General features: G+C 48.8%; 3 protein-coding genes across 5 annotated transcripts; 2 read left to right on the forward strand and 1 right to left on the reverse strand.

The window, feature by feature from the left end:
* Positions 1-397: 397 nt before the first annotated feature.
* On the reverse strand, positions 398-9,320 carry LOC111070665 (polyhomeotic-proximal chromatin protein). The gene is given in 6 exon segments (XM_041591921.1): positions 398-1,487; positions 1,556-3,540; positions 3,619-4,144; positions 4,217-5,522; positions 5,524-6,040; positions 9,097-9,320. Coding segments are annotated over 6 exon segments (5,292 nt in total). The 5' UTR covers positions 9,132-9,320; the 3' UTR covers positions 398-564.
* Positions 9,321-13,956: 4,636 nt separating this feature from the next.
* On the forward strand, positions 13,957-15,260 carry LOC111070664. The gene is made up of 3 exons (XM_041591933.1): positions 13,957-14,535; positions 14,599-14,783; positions 14,872-15,260. The coding sequence occupies exons 1-3, from the start codon at positions 14,027-14,029 to the stop codon at positions 15,186-15,188; spliced, it is 1,011 nt and encodes a 336-aa protein (XP_041447867.1). The 5' UTR covers positions 13,957-14,026; the 3' UTR covers positions 15,189-15,260.
* A 2,848-nt stretch (positions 15,261-18,108) lies between these two features.
* LOC111070702 (D-2-hydroxyglutarate dehydrogenase, mitochondrial) lies at positions 18,109-22,509 on the forward strand. Of its 3 annotated transcripts, none has more exons than XM_022361432.2 (5): positions 18,109-18,204; positions 19,864-20,079; positions 20,332-20,473; positions 20,884-21,577; positions 21,663-22,509. In XM_022361432.2, the coding sequence occupies exons 2-5, from the start codon at positions 19,936-19,938 to the stop codon at positions 22,234-22,236; spliced, it is 1,554 nt and encodes a 517-aa protein (XP_022217124.1). In that variant the 5' UTR covers positions 18,109-18,204; positions 19,864-19,935; the 3' UTR covers positions 22,237-22,509. The 3 variants fall into 3 exon arrangements, with proteins under 3 accessions (XP_022217124.1, XP_022217122.1, XP_022217123.1); XM_022361430.2 differs by lacking the exon at positions 18,109-18,204 and adding an exon at positions 19,646-19,752; XM_022361431.2 differs by lacking the exon at positions 18,109-18,204 and adding an exon at positions 19,665-19,756.
* The last annotated feature ends 273 nt before the right edge of the window (positions 22,510-22,782 follow it).

Genomic DNA, 22,782 nt, shown 5'->3' on the forward strand with positions numbered 1-22,782 from the left:
ATAGACTATCGTTATCATTATTATGTATGGAGTCGTAATGCTAACTATTAATAGTTAATTGTTCAATTGCAATGCTCAATTCGGCTTTGGGCTTAGGCGCTAATATTAAATATTATTCGTAGCTTATTCTAGGTTCAGTGTAATAATACCCTTTACTGAGAAACGATTTACAATTGTTAAATAAATTATGCCTATGCCTATGGGTAAGTCTTAGATCGGGTAAATCTGTACAATATTTTGTTTAAGGATCCGCTGGCTGACACCCTCCGGTTGGTCAGCACCAAGTCTACGCTCTATCATACATGTGGCTGCCTTTTAACTTAATCTTATTATGTTTTCATTCATTTCCATTCCGTGGACTCGAGCGACTCCTAGTCACCGAGCGCAGTGCTCCTGCTGCTCCACCAGCCCAGTTCCCTCTGGCAATTCCCTCTGTTGCCTCGATCCGTACGTAAGCCGGAGACGGAGAAGCGAGAATGGTGGCGGAGATGTCGAGTAGGAGGGCATGGGAATGTCCTCGTCATCTGCCTCGGCAATGGCATCGGCTGGAGCATCAGGCTGGTATTATTGAGCTCCTCCCGCGGCCGTTGCCTCCTTGGCCTCGCCAGAGCCCGGCGCCGGGACCACCTCCTTCATGGACTCCACCTTGGCCACAATCTTGAGGGCGGGGCCCAGCTTCATCCCCATGGCATTCACCAGGTGATTCTCCTTGAGCAGCAGCAGCGCCTGGCCGTCGATCTCCTGCTGGACAAAGTCGTCCACATAGTCCTGGCAGCCTGGCAGGTTCCGTATGAAGTCAGCCACCTCGTCCACGCTCCAGTTGCAGATGGGCGAACGCTCGCCCGCTGCGCTCGAGGAGGGTGCTGCTGCTGGTACTGGTGGCTGGGGCGCCACCGCTGCAGCTGGTGGTGTGGCACCCGGAGACGGAGTCGCAGGCAGCGCCACGGAAGCGGGAACTGCGAGTGCGACTGCAACTAGGGGAGGGACTGGAACGGGGGTGCCTGCCATGACTGGCAGGACAGGAAGGGACACCAGTGGCACCTCCGTGTTGCTTGACAATGGCACAAGGGACATCGGTTCGGGCTGCAGCGCCTGCAGTGCGTCCGTCTGCATCTGCATCTTCTCCTCGGCCATGGCCTCGTCCAGTTTGTCCACCAGCGCCATGGCATCCACTCCCACAATTCCTCCAATTTCCATTTCCATTCCCATTCCATTGCTCTCTCCTACTCCCACTCCCACTCCGCCTCCAGCTGCTGCCGCAATGCCTGCGACACCAGTCTTCGCCTGCCTGGCGCAGCCTGGGGAGCAGAAGCGCTTCCGCTTGAGCTTCGCCTTGTGCTCCAGCTTTCCGCACTGCTCGCAGGCCACCATGTCCGTCGCACTGCCACTGCCTGCTGTTGGGGATGGGGTTTTGGTTGTGGCTGTGGCTGGCGTTGCGGTGGCTATTCCGCATGGCTTCGCCTCCTCCTGCATGGCAGCCTTTTTCTCTGTGGGAACGAGAGCAGAACAGGGATTAGTATCAGGAAGGAAGGAAGAAAGTGGGGAAAAAACTCACTTGGCGGCTCGTCGCTGGTGTCCTTGTCAGCATAGCGCTGCCTCGTCACAGGGAAGGGCTCGTTGGCCTCCTGGATGATGAATCCGTCAATGACATGGGTCAGCACATTGGGCTTGATCATGGCCTTCGGCAGATCCTTCCCTCCCGCGTTGCTGCTCCCATTGCTGATGCTCGTTGTCGTTGTAGTTGTAGTTGTGGGTGTAGTCGTCGCAGTGCTGCTGCTGTTGGTCGTCGTGGTGGTGGTCACAGTGGTGCTCCCTGCCCTGGCCAGGGTTGCTATCCCAATCCCGTTGCTGACTGTCGTCGTGGTCGGCGTTGAAGGTGCGCTACTGCTGGTGAAGCTGGTGGCTGTAGCCGCTCCGTCCTTGTCATCATCCTTTCCGCTGTGCGTGGTTGTGGAGGAGCTAGTGGTGCTGCTGGTGGTGCTGCAGCTACTCGTGGGCAGCACCACATTGCTCTGCCTTGTGGTGGGCGTGCTGGTGGTGGCCTTCGTGGGCGTGGTGGTGGTGCTGCTGCTGCTATGAGACGCCTCCGGGGCCTCTCCATTCACCCTGGAGGAGTCACTCGTGGAGCTACTTGCCTCCGCGGTGGCACTGGCACTGGCACTGGCGTTTGCAGCGGATCTGGGGGTGGTGTTGACGGACGATGGCTGGTGATCCTGGCTAGTGGCGCTGCTGTTTAGAGGGGACCCAATGGGCACCAGGGTGGCGGTGGGGGTGGGCATCTTCAGCGGCGTCTCCTTGGTGGGTGTCGCCGGATGACTACCTCCACTGGCAGCGCTGAACGCGACCAGCGTTGCAGGAGAGGACATCACTCCGCTGCTGGTGACAGGTCCAGCCGTGGCGTTCATCATGGATGTCATGGCCATGATGGGGTTCGTGGCGGGTGAGGGCGATGCAGCCGCCAGAGCGGGTGGTCCCTGCTGTTGTTGTTGATGCTGCTGTTGCTGTTGCTGCTGCTGCTGTGTGGCCGCTGCAATGCTGGCGGAGATTAACTGATGCTGCTGCTGTTGCTGTTGCTGCTGCTGTTGTTGCTGCTGCTGCTGTTGGTGTTGCTGCTGCTGGACCTGGGCTTGGTGGATGCTGGCTGCCATCGTGCTGCTGGTGACCAGGGGACCCGTTGTGTGGTTACTTATTGTCACTACGCTGCTGGTGGGCAGAGAGGAGCTGCTGCTGGTCGACTTGGCCGTCTGGAAGATGGCGCCAGAGGCCGAGAGGGCGGCCTGGAGGGCACTCGAGGTGGCTATTCCTGCGGGCGTCGTGGTCGAGGATACCGAGAAGGGGACGCTGCTCAGCTGCAATTGTCCCGCCTGCGTCTGCTGCTGTTGCTGTTGTTGTTGCTGTTGGCCTGCCCCAGCCGCCTGCTGCACCACAATTTGTTGGATGATGTTCTGCTGCTGCTGCTGCTCCCGTTGTTTTTGTTGTTGTTGCTGTTGTTGTTGCTGCTGCTGTGCCTGTGCCTGAGCCTGAGCCTGAACCTGAGCTTGCACTTGAGCCTGTGCCTGCTGCTGGAGCTGCTGCTGAAGCAGTTGGTTGTGGAGCTGCTGCTGCTGCTGTTGGTGGGAGGTGATGAAGGTGTTGGGCGCTACCTGCAGTATTTGCTGAGCCAGGGCCTGTTGCTGCTGATGTTGCTGCGCCTGAACCTGAGCTTGGGCCTGAGCCTGAGCCTGTGCCACCTGTTGCCGCTGATCCTGCTGCGCTTGGGCCACCGCCTGCTGCTGCTGCTGTTGTTGCTGATGTTGTTGTTGCTGCTGCTGTTGCTGCTGGGCGACTTGTTGCTGCTGCTGTTGTGCTGCTGCCTGCTGCTGGATCTGGATGGCGGCTATCTGCTGTTGGAACATTTGCTGCTGCAGAAACTGCTGCTTCTGCATGAGCTGCAGCTGCTGCTGCTGTTGCTGCTGCTTGTCCACTCCGCCCGCAGTGGCTGCATGCAGGGTCTGGCCATTCTGCAGGGTTATGGGCGTGCCCGTGCTCATCACGACCATCCTACAAAGCATAAAAAAAGTGAAGGGAATGATATGGATGCCGTGGACCCAAAGGCTGACTGCCGTCTCTGCCACTCACTTGTTTCCCGCTGTGGTGACCACCTGGTGAAGGTTCGCCTGTTGTTGCTGTTGTTGCTGCTGGTGCTGCTGTTGCTGCTGCTGAACGGCAGCCATGTGCTGGCCCACTGCCTTGCTCTGCACCGCACCAACCGCCACCACCTGACCATTCTCCGTCTTGAGGGCCGGCAACGCCGGACGGACAGGCTGCTGCTTGTTCCGCATCTTGGCCTTCAGCAGGTTCTGGTTCTGCGCCGTCTGCGTGGACACGGAGCTGGCCGGGCGCACCTGCGTTCCATTGTGGGGCATAATCGGTGCGCCAGGACGCTGCAGGGCCGTCAGCTGCTGCTGCTGTTGTTGCAGTTGGGCCGTGGCCACCGCCAGCTGCTGCTGCTGCTGTTGTTGTTGTTGTTGCTGCTGCTGCGCTTGACTGTTGGCCGCCGCCTGCTGCTGTTGTTGTTGCTGCTGCTGCTGTTGCTTGGAAGCCAGGGCATCCAGCTGGGTGCGAGGCTTGGTAGGTGTCTGGGTTACATTGCACTGGATGATTTCTATGGAAAGAAGAGGAAGGGAATCGGAATTAGCGCTGGATGGCGGATTGTAGTGAGGCGGATGCCACTCACGGTTCTGCTGCGTCTGGAGGGTCTGCGTGGTGGGCTGCTGCTGGATGAACATGCCCTGAGTGCCGTCCGGCTGGCCCCGCAGGATGATGGAGTTCGAGCCGAAGGGCTGCAGGCCGTTCTGCCAGAACCAGGGACCGAGCTGCATCTGCTGCGCCTGGCCCGCGCCGGCACCGCCCAGCGGATTCAGCAGCTGCCCGCCCACGCCCACACCCACACCCACTCCCACGCCGGGCAGTGTCGACTGCGAGACCTGGACGCACTGCTGGGTGGTGGTTTGCTGCTGCTGTTGCTGCTGCGACTGTGCCCCCCCAGCGCCTGCCGACGCAGCCTGCACCGTGTTGGTGGTGGTGGTCACCTTCTGGACCACCTTCTGCGCCTGCATCTTGCCCTGGGCGTCGGCTCCCACACCCACACCCACTCCCACTCCTGCCTTGGCCATGGCCACCGCCTGCTGAGCCGTCAGCTGCTGCTGCTGCTGGGCGTTGAGTTGTTGCTGCTGCTGGGCGTTGAGTTGTTGCTGCTGCTGTTGCTGCTGGGCGACCATCGACTGGAGGAGGCTTTGCTGCTGCTGCGGCGAGTGGGAGATGACGTTGACGGGTGAGAAGAGCAGCGTCTGCGGTGACTGGCTGGAGGGGATGGCGTAAGTACCTCCGGCGAACCCGCCTTGCCCCCCGATCATCTGCTTGGCGTTCTGCGTGGTGGTGGTGATCATCTGTGGGCCGTTACCCTGGAACGGCTTGCCGGCGGTGATCACTTGTATGGGCTGCTGGCCGAGGCCCGCGGAGTGCAGCAGGTTGCCGGAGATCATCATGGGTGGGTAGATGAACCCCGTCGAAGGCTGCATCAGCTGCACGGTCCGACCCTGTGACCAGTCGCCGGTCACTCCGCCGGTGGCTGCCGCCAGCTGCATCGGCGACATCGTACTAATGGCCGTCGAGTGCTGCTGCTGCTGCTGTTGCTGTCCCTGCTGGTTCGCCGGACTGGGTGCGCCTCCGCCCTGGGCTCCTCCTCCACCGCCTGCAGAACCGTTTCCCCCGGCTGCATCCGCTGCCGCCGCCGTCAGCTGCTGGAGCTGCATCTGCTGCAACTGGCTCGCCTGGCTGGCGTCCAGGAGACCCGTCGCATGCTTCAGTTCCGTGGTAGTGGTGCCGGCCGTGTGCGTGGGGAACTCCTGCTTCACCTGGATGGCGTACGGGTTGCTCGCGTAGAACTGCTGCAGCTGTTCCGGTGAGATCTGCAGGGGCACCGTCGTGGCGGACGCCACCTGTTGTGCGGGGCTTTGTGACTTCTCCATCGTGTGGCTGGCTGCTGTTGGGGTTGCTGTTGTGTCGGGCGTGCTGTGGGGTGGTGCTACTGGTAGTGTTGGGAGTGCTCGGGGTGTTCGGCGTGACCGGTGTGTGTGCGTGGCGACGTGCAGTGGGTGGTGTTCCGGCGCCTGTGTTGGCTCCTCCGTTGCGATGGGCTTGGGCTTGGGCTGTGGCTGCGGATGGTGTCGATGACGGCTGCTGGGCAATACCCGGATGCGGGGGACTGGCCACATCGTATTTCTCGTCAAAAGTGATTCCCGCCTTCTGTGCGAGCGTCTCCAGGCACTTCAGGGGCCGCTCGTGCTGTTTGCTGGGCTGCTGCTGGGAGCTGTTGTTGTTGTTGTTATTGTTGTGGTTGTTGTTGTTGTTGTTGTTACTGTTGTGCAGTGGCTTTTCGCGAATATTCGAGTTATCCTTCAGAGGTAGTGTGCCGCCTCCCGCTGGAGCTGTTGCCAAAGAGGATCCTGGTGCTGTTACTGTTGTTGCTGTTGTTGTTGTATCGCTTTCTGTGTCCGCTCTGCGGTTGGCAGATAAAGAGGCAAAAGAGGAGAGAGTAATTAGTAAACTTTTAACCCAAATAAACACGAAGTCTAGTATTATTCTTAAATGTTTGATTTATAATTTCATAAAACAGGTTGGCAGCACCCCCCAGAGAGTATGCAAACAAAATCCACTCTTCTGCTGAGAACATACCATGGGAGAGAGGATCAGCTCAGAATTGCACTCACACGGAGAGCAAAAGCAGTTTACTTATGCCCGTATTTTGATGTAAAGGAGAAAAAAGGATGGGGGGACTTCATGGGAGACAACTCCATCAAGATCATTCACATTAAAGAAGAGTGGAGGTACGCGTGACACACGATGATGCATCAACAGTGTGAGGGTGTTCAGAACAGGTTTGGCCATGGCCATAAAATATTCTTTTCTTTTCGAGTCCGTGAGATTCCTTCCACCTGTTTACGCAGCACAAACTTAACCTCCTCTCCTTCCTCCATGTCCACTCATCCCATTTGGACAGGTAAACATGAATGCTGTGAGTGACAAAGAGAGAGTGATGCTGGACTCATGCCCAAAACGAGAGAAAACTTTGAGAAATGAAACAAGAAGAGCAAGCTTTTGCTTTTCGTTGATCTTGGACTTTTTGATACCCTCTTGCTAACCTCCAACTAGCTTCACATTGTAGGAACATATTATATATCTTTGATATTTATATCTATTGATATCTTGAGGCACTACCATGTGGCTAATGAAAACCCCAACAATACAAAACATCCATAAATAATAATGCTCTAGTTTCCAGGTATGGGTACGGGTACCCACACTACACATTGACTGGCAGTTTTTAGTTATTTCTGGCTGCTAACAACCTGAAAAACAAAAACTTCTTTTTGGGTAGGTTTCTGCCTATTTTCCCTTCTGTTTTCTACGCCCTTCTGTTGCATACCATTAAAAATGCCAACATTCAAAAGGACTTGTCCCATGGAAAACAGAGAAAGAGATAGAGAAGTAATATGTCCTTTGGATAGAGCTGAGGGTTAGGGGTAGCAATTGCAATCGATCCTTATCTATGGTTTCCCGCCTTTTGAAGTGTTTCGTTCGTGTCCTGACAAAATAGAAAATGGAAAAGACAGCTGACGATGGACATGACCAGTGTAGAAGCAAGTCCGAGACGAGTCCGAAACTGATGTTACCTCGTGTATGGAAAAGGCGCGAGTTCAAGGACCTTCCATCAATCAACCAAAAATGCAGACAGTTGCTACCATGGGCTTGGGCTCATGATTGGGAGAAACAAATTGTTAGAGTTTCTATAAAAGACGCTGATCCCCACCTCGCGCAATCCCGCGCTACCCCTCTGGCTATTTTAGCGAGAACCATATAAAAAGAATTATGGAGAGGGGGAGAGAGGGAATGTACAAAACAAAACAAAAACCAACGCAGCGTTAGGGTTTGGTTCTCGGGTTACCCTTGACAATCGGTGGGAGGGTGGCAGCGGTCTGGCAGGGTGGATTCATTCCTTACATTTAAGGGTGGGTGTGTGTGTATTTGTATGTGTGTGCCAAACAGGCAGGTCCCCCCCGCCCTACCTGACTAGACGCCGTACCGGATAGACGACGAAGTTGCAGCATCTTTAGCGGCGATAGAGGGTAAGAATACAGCCCAAAGACTGGTTTGGGTTGGTACAATGTTCGAGTGTATGTGTTTGTGTGTCTGGATGAAACTCTACAAGTCCAGGGCCATCATAAATTTTATTTTGTTCTCCAGTTTCAAGAAGGAATGATAGAAATGCGGGGGAAACAACAACAACACAACAACATGAAGAGCATGAAGGAGCGCATATCCAGGACCAGAGAGCCAGAGAAAGGGTGCAGGGGTAATCATGCGTGCTAACTAATGGATCCAACGGTGTGAAGGGGAGAAGTGCAGTGCAGACATGGCGGGGGAGAACGAAAGACAGAGTCGGGAATACAACATGACAACATATTGATTGATACAAAACGGGTTTTGCCATCCAAATGAGAGAATGAATGCGAGTGAGCGGGATAAACCGATGGCCACTCCACTTGTACACACACACACACAAACACACTTTATCGTATGGCGGTGGAGTTGGTGTGCTATCAGGGTTGTCAGCTCATAGAAAGTACTCAAACTGAACGGAATGGAATTATATGTTGTGCTAATTTTGGGATCATTATAATAAGAGCGTGTTTTTTTTTTTATTTTAATTTTTTGTAATTTCAATTTCTTGCAGGAAGGCTTTTCTTTTTTTATTTTTCTTCTTTTTGCAATCAGCTGGCAACCCTTAGCGGCAACACGATTTGAATTTTGTTTACTTCGGCATGAGAGCGCATTTTGAGGGAGAGAGTCTGAGCGAGAGAGAGCAGGAACAGAGTTGCCCCCTGCAGTTTCGGTGGCCACTATACAAAAAAAAAAAAAAAATGTTACCTTTGGCTTAGAACTTTTGCTTTTCAATGTTGGCTGTGGCAAAGAGCGAAAAAGGGAATCAACCACCACGAGCAGACGCACGCATGCATTGCGAAATTCGTTGACAACAATGCCCACCGATAGGGGAAGAGGACAAAAACTCGTTTGAGAACTTGCGAATTTGTTGCCCGCGCTGCGCTCCCTAAGCAGTGTTCAAAAGCGAATTCAGTGATAGTGATGGATCCCCTAGCAATAAACAATTAATAAAATTGCAACAAAAAACGGTGTGCACAGCGGGGAAAAATACATCTACGGGTAAGGAAGGGTCACACTGGTCACACACATCCCTGCATCGTGCGGCTTGTCAGAAAGAAAAAAAAATATTGTGCGCGCATACAAATACATGAGTATTATAATAAAACTTATTTTCGTAATATATATAATATAAAAAAGCGCGCGCGAGTGCAACTAACAAATACAAGTAAGTAATGTACACAAATACAGCTACAAATAAATACATTTACATACACCGCTGCCACTGCGCCGCCAAGGCGCTGCAGCTGCGGAAAACGCAAAAAAAAAAAATGCAATGTATTTGCAAATGAAAAGAAAGCAAGGCAAAGAAACAAACCAAATGAAAAATAATACCTTTTCTGCATAAACTTCAATGCACGACGATCCATTATTCAAAATAAAAACAATATATTTAAAAAATTAAAGTTATGCATGCGACGGCGGCGGCGACGGCAGAGGCAGCAGTTTTCTGATGTTTGCGGCAGCGACGGCGGCGGTTCTGCTTGCTTTTGTTAATAATAGCATATTGCCGTGGCCTTTTCGTTTAGTTTCTTCAAATTTTAATTTGATTTGGAACATTAACAAACACAAAACACACATACACATACACAGTGGTGCAGGCAATAAACATAAAACATATGCACAGTCAAAACAACAAATAAACGAACGTACAACACAAGACAACAAAAAAATTGTACACAACAACGAGTCCGCAGCAGCGTTCAGTGCTACATTTATGGTGTGCTGGACAGTGTAATCGACGTAGCTCCCGCTCCCACTCACTCTCACTGCAATGTCGGTGGCGTTGTCGTCTTGGTAAATGCTGCTTTTTTTTCAGTGTATTTAATGTGTGTTTGGGCGCTGTGTTGGGGGCACCTGTGCACGCGATCTTACATAAAACGCGACAACGACAACTCTAGACTTTTGATGACATGACTCTGACTCCACGGCTACACTCTCACAATACACTTTCCCGCTGTCTGTATACGTCGGCAGCGACGCGTCGCCTGCACACACATTTGTTTCGCGACACCATGGCTGGCTTTTCATTCGTTTTGTTGCCTTAGCATTCACTTCTTCGGTGCCACACACTAGTTCTGCGTAGCATTATAAACAATTCAAAAAAAAAGTATCTAATATGTACAACAAATGGAACAGAACAGCGTACAGCGTACAGCAACAGCGTATTCGTATTCCCGTGATTGCGCGCGGGGTCGAAGCACAGACCGAATACCGAATACCGAACGCTGCCAAGTGGATTTTAGGACTGTGACGCGCGCAGACGATAGACACACGGTGGCAGCAGCAGCAGAGGCAAAGGCAGCGGCAGCGGCAGCAGCAGCGCTGCGAAACAAAATGAAGTGCGCATGTGTTGATGTTGGTGTGTGTTGTTGAGTGCGGGGCTGTCGGCGCGACGCGGGCAGCAGCTGGGGCATGCGAAAGAAACCAGTTTTCTCTCACACCCATGCAACCCAGCGATAACTTTTCTCTATACTGAAAATCGCGGGTGCGAGTGGAATGGCAGTACAAGCAACGCAATCGAGCACCAAGTGTGACTGCGATGGCCTCTGCTCGCTATCGCTGTCGGGGCTGGTTTGGGGTTGGAAAGAAACAAACCAAACGACGAACGACACCACACAGATACACACTGACGCAGGAAAACGAGGCTACAGCTGGCGTGCATGTGTGTAGTTGTATCTGTGTGCTGTGCGCGCTCTCAACCACCCCGACGAATTCTCATCTTCATCCACAACACAACACAACACCGCCGAGAATCCAGTTTTCTGTGTCTGTACACTCGAATGTCTACCCTGTCGTCTGCCTCCGATTGTTGCTTGTGGCTGGCTTGCCTGCTATACTTCATCTTCTTTTTTCATTTCGCATTTGTCACTCACCACCGCCACCACCATCATCGTGACTGCGGCTCAACGGCCTACCTGGCTTCCCCTGCTCTGCCGCGACCGCTCCACTGCTACCCATTCCCATTCTCATTCCACACCTTCGGTCGTTCCATTCGGCTTTAGCTTTATTTTATTATTAGCTCTGCTTGTCGATCACAGCCGTTGCGACGGCGGGGCGAGGGTAGCGTATGCGCAGCAGAGCCCAGAGTAAAATATTTTGTTGCTTGCTCGCTCGGTCGTACAGTGGCGTGCGTTCGATTGTTATTGGATTGCATTTTTTTGTTTTGCTGCAAACGACACACGCTGCAGTTGGCGTCAACGGGAGCACAGTGGGGCAATTACAAAATAAATCGCTCGAAAAATTCTCGTTATCTATTTGGTGTATATATAGTACTAACGTATAAATATAATTATCATAATATATATAATAATCACCCACCATAAATATATTTTTAAACATTATGTGATCCCTTGTAGTAGTACATTAATGTCTTTTACTCCGTGTCAATTTCTCGTGTCCCACTGTGCCTGTCTTTGGCATTCCATTTTTCATTTTGTAACCTCTTTGTGTGCCAAGTGTATTTGTATGTGTGCTTGGCTGTGGACTCTTGGCTGTCCCCCTCCCTCCGCATTGCTCCACAAGCATTCATCGTTTTCCGTCGATGATTGCCGATGTCGTTGTTTTTGGTTTTGCTTTTGCTTTTGTTGTTGTCGTTCGCTGATGTTGATGAGACCGTTGCTTTTTGTTCGATTCTCAGTCGCCGCCATATTATTTTTACGCTTGCTAGGTTCTGTTGCCGCCTCCCCACTCTCCCCCCTCTGCTTATTTTAGCATTAATGCTCTCTCGCTCTCAGCTTTGCCGAGCGACAGTCTTGTGTGTTTGTGTGAGTGTGTGTGGGTTTTTCTTTTTGGGCTCCACTTGAAGTTTTTTTCGCTCGTTTTTTTTTCTTATTAGTTGTGTGTCTTCTTTGCTTCTTCTTCTTTCACCCTGGCGGCACGTTCAACTGTACAAAAAGCAGACCTGACCCGAGCATGCGCTCTACGTCTCTTCTTCTACTCTTTTTCTTTTCGCTTAAATTAATTGCCACAGACTCGTTGGGGCACAATTGTTGTTGGGTTTTTTTATTTGGGGGGTCGCTGCCGTCGAAGTGTGAGCGAGCGAGCGAACGATTGTGCGCTGCGTCCTACACATGTGTGTGGGCATGGGTACGTGTGTGTGTGTGTGTATGTCGGCTCTTTGCATTTCGTAAAATGACAAATGTATAATGAGCGTAAATTGCTTTGCGCGTGCTTTGCTTCTGCTTCCATCTCGCTCTCACTTCCTGCCTTACAGCCTCTCTGTCTCTGTCCCACTGTTGATAGTTGAATTAGACACACACACACACACATACTAACGCGTACCTGTCGTGTTCCTACACCATTTTCCAAATGAAGAACGTTAATATTATTGCATCAAAATCATTCAGTCGACGCCTGACAGCGGCGGCGACGCCGACTGAGGCAGAGAAACAGCGAAATAGCATTTTTATGGCTTTGAGGCGTGGCCAGGCACTGACAATGGATCGTTGATCAGATATCACCCCGTCAAACCGAACGGTCTCCTTTATTCTAATATTCCGTTCCCCATTGCCCGAAGCTCTCTTGGGTATCCCACCCCAGGAACCCTGATACTTCTCTGCAGTTCCTTCAGGGGGCACACTCACCCGATATCCTTGTCAGATTCTTTTGTTGTTTCGCTCTGCAGTGAAGGACCGATTGATTCGTTCTACCCTTCTTTGGTCATCCCAATGGAACCGATAAGATCTCCTCTTCCCAGATTTGTATTAGTCTTTTGGGAGAAATCAATTTCTTTTAAGGGATCTATTTTTATCTGTTGAGATATGTTTACAGATTTTGGGGTATATTTCACGATGTTTTTATAAATATTTGAGAAGTTACTTAATAGTCGAAACAACCTTTATAAAATATATTAGGTATATATTGAGGTATAATTAGGTAAACTATTTAATTTTATTCTCCAACCGAAAAATACACTTAATTTTATACAACACAGCGCCGGTAGACCCATGGAAATGGGACGAACTGTACCAAAACCCCTTGGGACAAAGAGTTGAACTCTGACACTTGACCTTCCGGCAGAAGGTATAATCACCCCTAAGCATAATCACACACACCCTTTACGCCCATTTTAGGCAACTCGTTGAAAGCGTTTTTCCAGGCAAATATGCAACATTTACCCTCAAAAGGGAAACTATCCCGAAAAGCCTGGGTTACTGCATCGAAATACAACCCCTAAGCTCTTTAAGGGTGCGCTTACGATGAGGTCGAGGAAGAGTGACACTGCGCTGACCCTACGATTTGTTAATACTTATAGTGCAAATTTTTAATATACACATACACGGCCGGCGGGCAACAACCCGCCCCCCCCCCCCCCCACAAAAACACACGGAGGAAAACAATAGCGGACCCGGAAACATGATATAATATTTGGTTCCCCCAAACCAGGGGGACATTCCTGTGATTCGTTTAATACTCATTCCACACTTCAATATCTTATCCAATTGTGACAATGTTTTGAGTATGCAATGTAATTTTGTATCTAAAAAAACCAATTGGTTAAAATTACATTTTTTATAATCTATAGACAATTGAATAACAAAGTTAAAACAAATTACCCATTGCCCGGTGCGGCGCCCCCGCCGGGGCCCCGCCCCCCCCCCCCCCCCCCCCCCCCCCCCGCCCGCCGCCCCCCAACCGAGACGGGCCCCCCCGGGGCCCCCCCCCCGGCCCCCCCCCCCCCCCCCCCGCCCCGGCCGGGGGGCCCCCCCGAGCGGTTACCGAACAGAATCTAGGAAATTGTGTTTTGGACTACCATACTAAACGGTGCTAATAGCGCCAAAACTAAAATTATTTGCCCCCCCCGCCCCGCCCCCCCCCCCAAATCAAAATAATATCAATCATTTTTCTTATAAAATACATAAAGTGGAGCCTATGCTCTGAATACGGGTGAGTACGATACTCGTATTGTTTATATTTTGGGTTTGCTAGTGTTGGGCCTTGCGCCGCGGCCCCCCGCCCGGGGCTCTGCAGCTATTTTAATTGGCCCATGGACCGTATACAATTTGTAGTAAGTCTGTGAAATTGAGGTTATGTTCGTTTGTACTACAAAATGTTTCAAGTTGTATAACATTTTGCAGGGTAATTAAATAAAAGTTTTAAAGATATAAAACAACAAATTACCTGATCGAAGTGTGCTTCGATATTCGATCACACTTTGATAGTTGCCAACGAACTAACTATAAACAAAATAATTATTATTTGCTAATGTTATTATTTTTTGCCGTACTGTAGTGTTGGTGATACTAAAAAAGTTGCCGGGACCATGTCGAAAATGCCAAATCGCTCTAAGCCCACAATGACGGGAGTTTTCCCCGCGCCGCGATCTACTCCGGGCCGCAATTTTCTCAACGAGAATAAAGTGAGCTTGCGCTCGCTGGAGAAGACCACAACTGAAAAACTGGCAGCCAAGGAACCAGTGCGCCCCAAATGGATGCCACCAATGCGCCGTGCCGACTCCGAGGTAGGAGAATCAAAGGCGGCAGGCAGACCCCAACCGTTATCGGTGTCCCGACAAAACACCCGCGAAAGCAGTCTAACGCGCAACCGCAACAACTCGTGCTCGCATCAGCAATTGGGCTTGGGCGCTGCAGAGTCTGGCCAACGTGTTGGCCGCTCGACTCAACGCAATCCGGTGCACTATGACGCCTCGGAGGAGGCAGCACAGTCGTCGGAATACTGCAGTTCTTGTGGCACACAGCGCAGCTCCTCAAGCATTGCCACACAGACGGAGGACATCAGCGATGAACTCTATCTCACGAATGCCCTCAAAAAGTAAGTACAGACAGTAGCAGTAGCAATAGATATCTAAATGTACCATTTTGTTTGCTCCTTTAGATGCAGTTTTGATGGTGCATCCGTGATGAGTGAGCGTGAGTCGCCCAATAAGTACGAGAACAACAACTATAAACGGGCCAATCGCTACGATAACAACGATAATGACGAGAATCTGCTGTCACCACGCACGCATGGCAAACAGCAGCAGCCACAGCACCTGAATGATGATCAGAAAATGGAAAACTGTGAGTATATTGTACAAAGGGGTGGGGTTGGGTTGGTCGGACTAAACTCGACTCGTTGGCTAATCAAGCTTTGTTTTTCAACACACAGCACGCGACGATGTGCGTTTACCTCGCTTTCTGGAAAAGGATAAGGAGAAGCGCGAAAAGGCCGCTGCCAAGGAGCTGGCCGATGCAAGTGATCCGGACTGTATGCTCACGGAGCAGGCACGTGTGGGCCACTTAAACAGCGCACAGAAGCGCTACGATGGTCTCATTAATGAACTGAATCACATGCCCATCACCTCACAGAGTCTGTGGGTGCGCAACCGCAAGGCCGAAATTGACAAGGAGCTGGCTGTCGTCGATGAGGAGATTCGCGTCTACTCCAAGTCCAAGCTGTACATTAACTCTAGCAAAAATAAGTAAACCTGATACACACTGTGACACTGTACCACAACACATTCCAACGAAGAATTTCCATTTGACTGGCTGACCCCCACCCCCCCTCACAAAAAAAAAAAACAATGAACAATGAAACCACCCCATTACATGTACCTCAAGATGTATTTTCGAAATTAATCTAGTCTTGTGTTCACTGGAATAATTTCGAAATCGTCAATGGAGCCAGTCTTACATAGGCGAGCAACTGGAAGGCAAGCAACTAAAGACTCCAAGTTCTACATTCAAAATTCAAAAATAAACTAACAGGATAGACTGAACAATGCTCTCAACCAATTGATTTGTTGTTTTTTAATTACGGGGGCTCCCTCGGACGATCTTGTGAGTACTTCCCATTATCTATTCTTCGAGTCTGATTGTATGTACGGGGTAACGACATATCTCCGGGCGACATAGCTCCTGCCATACATTTTTCAGCAGGAGATACATATGTCGCTAAATTCTGGGCGGAGATATGTCGCTATGCCGTATGTACGTCCAAGTGCTATGCATGGGGTATTCCTTAGGTTCCATATCATCTACCGTGTATCTGAAATAAGTCTAGTTCCTATCCGCAAATACTTACAACATGGTTGGGTGGAACTTTCCAGCTCAAATTCGTTAACTGATTAACGTTCTCCATTTTGTTTCGGTTTCAACAAATTAGTTTTTTTCCCCCTCCCCCCAGTGGGACAGGGACAGCGCACTGCCAGAGATTCTTCCTATATATGTACATATGTAGGTATATTATAATGTGGTGCCGTACCCCTTTTCAACTTCCCTCCCCACACAAAATGCCGACGGAACGTTGGTGGGCGCGCTTCTGTACGGGGGAGACGACCTGGGGTGGGAGTGTCATCTGTTGCTGCGCGCAAGACAAGGACAGCCATAGGGATTCCGACACTTCTGTCGAGTGCATGACATATATCTCTCTCTCTCTCTCTCGCTCTTAGGTGGCCGTGGTGGGCGTGGCCTGGTCGTGTGGTGAGTTCATAGCACAGTTTATAACAGTTGTAATCAAATGAATGGAATTATAAGCTTAATGAAGAGAATGACGGGAAAAAGGAGGCTGAAGATTTGCATCTGGATGGAAATTTCGACAAAGAAAAAGCGTCTACGCGTAAAGAGTGTTTTTTTTTCTATTTAATAAACTTAATATAGGCATAAAGTACATAAACAAATAAGCGTAAAACTTACGCCGTAACCCCATTAAAATATTGAATAGAACAAAAAATTGTGATGGTTAATACCTTTAAATGGGATTTTGTTTCGCTCTTCTTTTGCAGTAATTTTCTGCACATTTTGTGTTAGGTGGCAGTGGCGATCGAATTTGTTTTAAGGCATCGAGCTATACAATTAACGCGTGCATAACCATCATCGCCAAGTGGTAAGTAAACTATATAAAACAGGACCTAGACGAATCAGATAGAAAAGTCTTGCCCGCAAGGCTGAAGGTTTGCATCTTAATGGAAAGTTTGACTGAGAAAAAGTGGCTACGCTTAATTAGTGGAGTGGTTTTTTTTTTTGTGTATTGAACATACGGTTTACATATGCAAACTTATGGGCATAATTATATTGAAATGAACAATAAATATTGAGCACCAAAAAAAGAGAAGAAAAATCCGTCTAGTGTGACCACCAACAATTGGGCTTGTATTTCGCAATTGCTTTTTGCGCACATTGTGCAGTGGGCATTGTGGGCAACTCTGGCTGGACGTCGTGGCTCAAAGAGCTTTCTGCAAGAAAATAGTCCAAATCTTGTTAAGGGCTCGCAGTCCATAAAATATAATAGTGTGTGGTCATTCCCAAGTGTTAAGTAAACTATATTAAATCATACACATCTGCGGTTGTTATTATGCATACAAATTTTTAGACTCTTGAAGTGAGGTCTGAACACCTTTATTATATCATCATGGATCGTGTTCCGATGGACTTTTTTGGATCAAGCTTGGTACAATTACTGCTATTGGGTGTAAATCCAAGGACATGCTGCCGGATTGGGCAAAACACAGTTGATGAAACAAAAGAACGAGAATATAGCCAGCCAAATGGATCGGTGGCCAATCCTCCCAATAAACCGAGATTTAAACAACATGTGAGCAACTATTATTATTATGTACCATATTTATTATAAATATCCAATTGTAGCTGTAGCTATTCATCAAGGACATTCTACGGTGGGTAATCATGGACAAGACTTTACTTTTATCTGATCCCCAGAATGGTGAAATTCGTGATTTGGCATCGGATCTAATCAGGGAACTTGTAAATTATGTAAAATCGCACGATTTACAAATCATGGGGTTAAGTAAGTCTCCGCAACGGTTTGTCATTACGATTAATTGTCAAACAATTTTAATTTCAGAATGTACCTGGAGGGTCAGTCAATGGCCTGGGAAATTTGGGAGAAAATGTTGTACGCCTCCATTTGGTGCCTACATCAAAATGATATCCTCAGTGATTTACACGACTTAGAGGACCGGGAGGGAGCCACATTTTGTGGCCGGAAGTTAAGGTTAAGGAAGAGAAATGAACAACACACTTTTTTCCAGAAAAGTTCGTGCAAATATGGTCGATAGACCAAAGCCCACCCACCTAGCATGTGCAGTAGCAGAACTAGAGTTAGCCAAAATAGAAAATATCATAACTAGCAGTAATATTCTGCTTAACCGTTCGCGCCAGAAAGATCTGACCCGAATTTTGTAGGTAGGAAGGTAAACTTACAAAAGCTATGTATTTCTACACGTTTTTGACATAGACCGACCACACATAATACGACACATTCACTCTCCCGAATGTCTCTCCCATATATGTATATGGTTCAAGCGACAAAAGCTAAAGATAACGAGAGAGAGAGAGAGAGCTTTAGCTGCGATCATATGTGTGGGATTGATTGAACGTTTGTGTACGTTGTGGAATGTTTGGTTGATGTTTAGTTTTAGTTTGTTGTGATTACGATTTAGACGCTTTGCTCTGTTGCACGCGCAAGTAAAACCAGTCACAGGTACCAACATACATACATATATATGGATATTTGCAGAGGATTTCAATGATCTATCTAATACAAATCGTATATGTAAATAACAACAAGAAATTTGTTTTGCTTTTAAGTGCTTTTTAGTGAATTTCTATTCCGGAGCCAGAGAGAGAGAGAGGGGGAGAGTGAAAGAGGGAGCTCTGTGGTGGCTATTGTAGACGCGTGTAGCTCTCATTTCGATGGTATTTATAACAAATTCACTTAATTTTATGGTACAAAAATGCTGCTACCATAAACGGAACGGTACGATGCTGCCACTTGTGTGGATTTAATTGTGTGTATATTTCTATTAACGCCGCGCGATAAGCAATGACATTGAATTAAATTGAATTGATGAACGAATGCTTGTGTTGTGTTTGTTTTGTTTTACAACCGGTTTCACATACATGTACGTAGGTTCCGTGCTGATAAGCCCATCTCTCTCGCTTATCATCTACGAACATTGTGATACACCTTCCTCTCGCACACGCGTGCACCCATACCAAGACGCAATAATCTTTCGATGCAATAAACACACACACACACACACATGTGTGGAAAGAGCGGAAAACACTCGTTTGCTCTCGTAGGTGAAATAAACAAACAAAATTAAAATAAAAACTTGTGATCAGCCCAGGGCTGGGGCTGAAACCTATTCAAGCGGTTTTTGGAATGGAAATGCGCAAAATATCAATTTTAACAGCTTTTTCAGCGTGATTTGTACGCGCTAAATGAATCAATTATCTATAAGATTTACTCATTTTTATAAACGTAATTTTATTACAGCATTTATAGCAATTTTTTTAATTAATTTTTTTTTTGCCTTAATGTTCAGTAAATAATACGTGTGGATCCAAGTACAGTAAGGACTATGCATATGTAACATAAATGTTAAAAATTTAGATTGCATAGATCTGTACATATCGAATAATAATAGTTATTTTTGACTACATAAAATATATATATTTTGCCGGACAAAACAAAAATCCGCACAACAATGCAGGTTCGGTTCTCCTAATCCCCCCTGGCAAATGCAGACAGATCCGAGATCCGTTTCGGGCAGGTAGCAATATGTATTCCCTAAATGGGTTTATGATCACTATTCGGGTTTTACCTTTACCTGGAAGCGATAAACCAGGCGCAATCATAAAGATTTTGACTCTGTGCTGCACTTTTCGACCCAAAACCAGACCAGACCTGACCAGACGATACTCGTACCATTGTGTTTGCCTTGCCTTCTTTTTTTTTTCTTTTGCGTTTTGTCTCTGGTGCTGTGTGTGTGCGTGTGCGTGTGTGTGTCCCAAAATAAATATGCTAATTCCTGCATGCGTTACTGTTACTGCCCCCACAAGTGGGGGCCAGCCACTGATAGCAGCAGGCCAGTGGTGGTAGTGTGGGCCCACCACTAATCACTGCGATAGAGCGTGCCTGGGCAGTGGAAAAGTTCTCGTTGATTTCTCTGTGTGGGGGCCTATCAGTGCGATACGAGTGGCGTTGTGGAGCGGATTGGTGTGTTCATAAAAACAACCTCAAGTAGTAGGTGCTTAAGATACTCACCAGTGGCTGGCTGGTCTGAAGATCGATTGGGGCTATCGGCAGCGTCCGACTGGTTTCCGTTCTTATCATTTATGTTCTCTCTCATTGCAGCCTCTGACCAAAGAAGAAACGAATAAAGGATTAAGCTAGAGCCCCTCCTAGAGCTACCCCGACACATCCAACATGCGCTTCCAGCGGCTCCTGCAAATGCGCAGATTGGCGACCAGCGCCACCCCCCTAATGCGTGCGCCCACACAGACGACGACCACGTCCATGACCGTAAGGACGATGGCGGGCAGCGGGGCACCGATGCCGGAGCTCACACAGGTAGGCAGCGACGAGTATTCGCAGCGCGGTGAGTTTTGGGCTGCGCTGCCCTGTGGAATGGTGGTGGTTGCAACGTGGGCGTGGCATCGCACTATTTCATTACTTACCCGTTTAAGCAAATGGTGGTTGATGCCTGCCACCACCACATCACCATCTACCACAGCCGGCAGCCGGTACACTCCTCCCCTCCCCCGTACAGTTGTGCACAAAATGAAATTTTATAAATTTTTATTTGCCACTCTTTAATGGTAGATCACGGACAATGTGCAACGTGGCAACTATGCCACGCTGAGCGACAAGGATGTGAGCCACTTTGAGAAGCTGCTGGGCAAGAATCATGTCCTCACTGAAGATCTAGAGGGATATAACATTTGCTTTCTCAAGCGGATACGTGGTATGATATTCCTGGGCACCATCCAACTATCGTATGCATTCCATACGATTATTTTTCTGTTTTCTTTAGACTTTAACTTTTGGCATGCAATTACGCTATACAAAATCTGTCACTTTCTACCTCGGATACTTATAAAACTTTGTCTATATCCTTCATATCATTTCATTCCCCTCTCGCTGGTACCAACGTTCGTTTCTTAGCATAAAAAGATAAGGAGAAATCTTTATAATTACTATTAAAACAGACCACAAGTCGCCACAAGTTTCTTTTACGATTATATTTATTAACTTCCCCCCATCCCATCCCACTCTTCCAACTAAAATTGCTTAACCCACGTAAAGCTCTAAGGAGCTCTGTTTTCTTCTTAATTTTATTCCGATTGATTGATTGATTGATTTTGTCGCTTTCAGGCAACAGCAAGCTGGTTCTAAAGCCCGGCAACACTGAGGAAGTAGCCGCCATTCTGCGGCACTGCAACGAACGGAAACTGGCCGTGGTGCCACAGGGCGGCAATACGGGACTGGTGGGCGGTTCGGTGCCCATCTGCGATGAGATTGTGCTGTCGCTGCAGCGGCTGAACAAGGTGCTGTCCGTGGACGAGGTCACGGGCATTGCGGTCGTCGAGTCGGGCTGCATTCTGGAGAACTTTGACCAGCGGGCCAGGGACGTGGGTCTGACGGTGCCGCTGGATCTGGGTGCCAAGGCCAGCTGCCACATCGGTGGCAATGTGTCCACGAATGCGGGCGGAGTGCGTGTGGTGCGGTACGGCAATCTGCACGGCTCTGTGCTGGGCGTGGAGGCGGTGCTGGCCAATGGTCAGGTGCTCGATCTGATGTCGAACTTCAAGAAGGACAATACGGGCTACCATATGAAGCATCTGTTCATTGGGTCCGAGGGCACACTGGGCGTGATCACGAAGCTCTCGATGCTGTGTCCACACTCGTCGAAGGCTGTCAATGTGGCCTTCATTGGGCTCAACTCGTTCGACGACGTCCTCAAGACATTCGTCAGCGCCAAGCGCAATCTTGGCGAGATTCTCAGCTCGTGCGAGCTGATTGACGAGCGGGCCCTGAACACGGCGCTCCAGCAGTTCAAGTTCCTCAAGTAAGTGGCAAGGATTTGATCTCTGATCTCCGGCAAGGATCTTTCTAAAAGCTCTAACATCATTTGCATTGCATCTGTTTGACAGTGCCCCCATCTCGGGCTTTCCCTTCTACATGCTGATCGAGACATCGGGCAGCAACGGCGACCATGACGAGGAGAAGATCAATCAGTTCATCGGCGACGGTATGGAGAGGGGCGAAATCCAGGATGGCACTGTCACTGGCGATCCCGGGAAGGTGCAGGAAATCTGGAAAATACGCGAAATGGTACCCCTGGGCCTCATCGAGAAGAGCTTCTGCTTCAAGTATGACATCTCACTGCCGCTGCGCGATTTCTACAACATTGTGGACGTGATGCGGGAGCGTTGCGGCTCCCTGGCCACCATCGTCTGCGGCTACGGCCACCTGGGCGACTCCAACCTGCATCTGAATGTCTCCTGCGACGAGTTCAATGACGAGATCTATAAGCGTGTCGAGCCTTTCGTCTACGAGTACACGTCCAAGCTGAAGGGCAGCATTAGTGCCGAGCATGGCATTGGATTCCTCAAGAAGGACTATCTGCATTACTCGAAGAATACGGTGGCCATCGACTGGATGCGCGACATGAAGAAGCTCCTCGACCCCAATGGCATCCTTAATCCATACAAGGTTCTCAACTGAAATGGCTCCTTCTCGGTGATAGACAAACGATACATACATACATACAGATAAATGCATTTATAAAGATACCATCTCATCCAGCTAAAAAATTCTTTTTTTTTCGTAGCAACAATTTTTTTTTTTTTAATTGTAACTTGTAATCCGTGTAAAGTATACTTAATAAAATGTGTAAAAAATCATTTCATTGGGCTTTAAATGTGTACAGTGCTAGGTCGAAAGAGTGACTACTCACATGCATGTGAGTAAAAATAGTGCTAATAAACGCTATAATCGATTCCTTTGCCTTTTATTTCTTTCGTTTCTGCAAAATCGACCTTGAATTAAGGCACTGCATGCCCAAATTATACGAACGTAAAAACTGTCCATTATTTATGGCAGATTTTCTTTCTCTCCAACAAAAGTACACAGTAACTCAGTGCCGAAACGCCTCCATAAACGTAATTCAAACACATCGCTTTAACGGTCGTTCATGGGTGAAGTTCATGATCCACACACACACGCGGAGAGAGAAACGGAGAGAGAATTCTAGCATGCGTGATCAAGACG

This window comes from Drosophila obscura, unplaced genomic scaffold, assembly GCF_018151105.1.
Source record: "Drosophila obscura isolate BZ-5 IFL unplaced genomic scaffold, ASM1815110v1 contig_165, whole genome shotgun sequence".
Lineage (NCBI taxonomy): Eukaryota > Metazoa > Arthropoda > Insecta > Diptera > Drosophilidae > Drosophila > Drosophila obscura.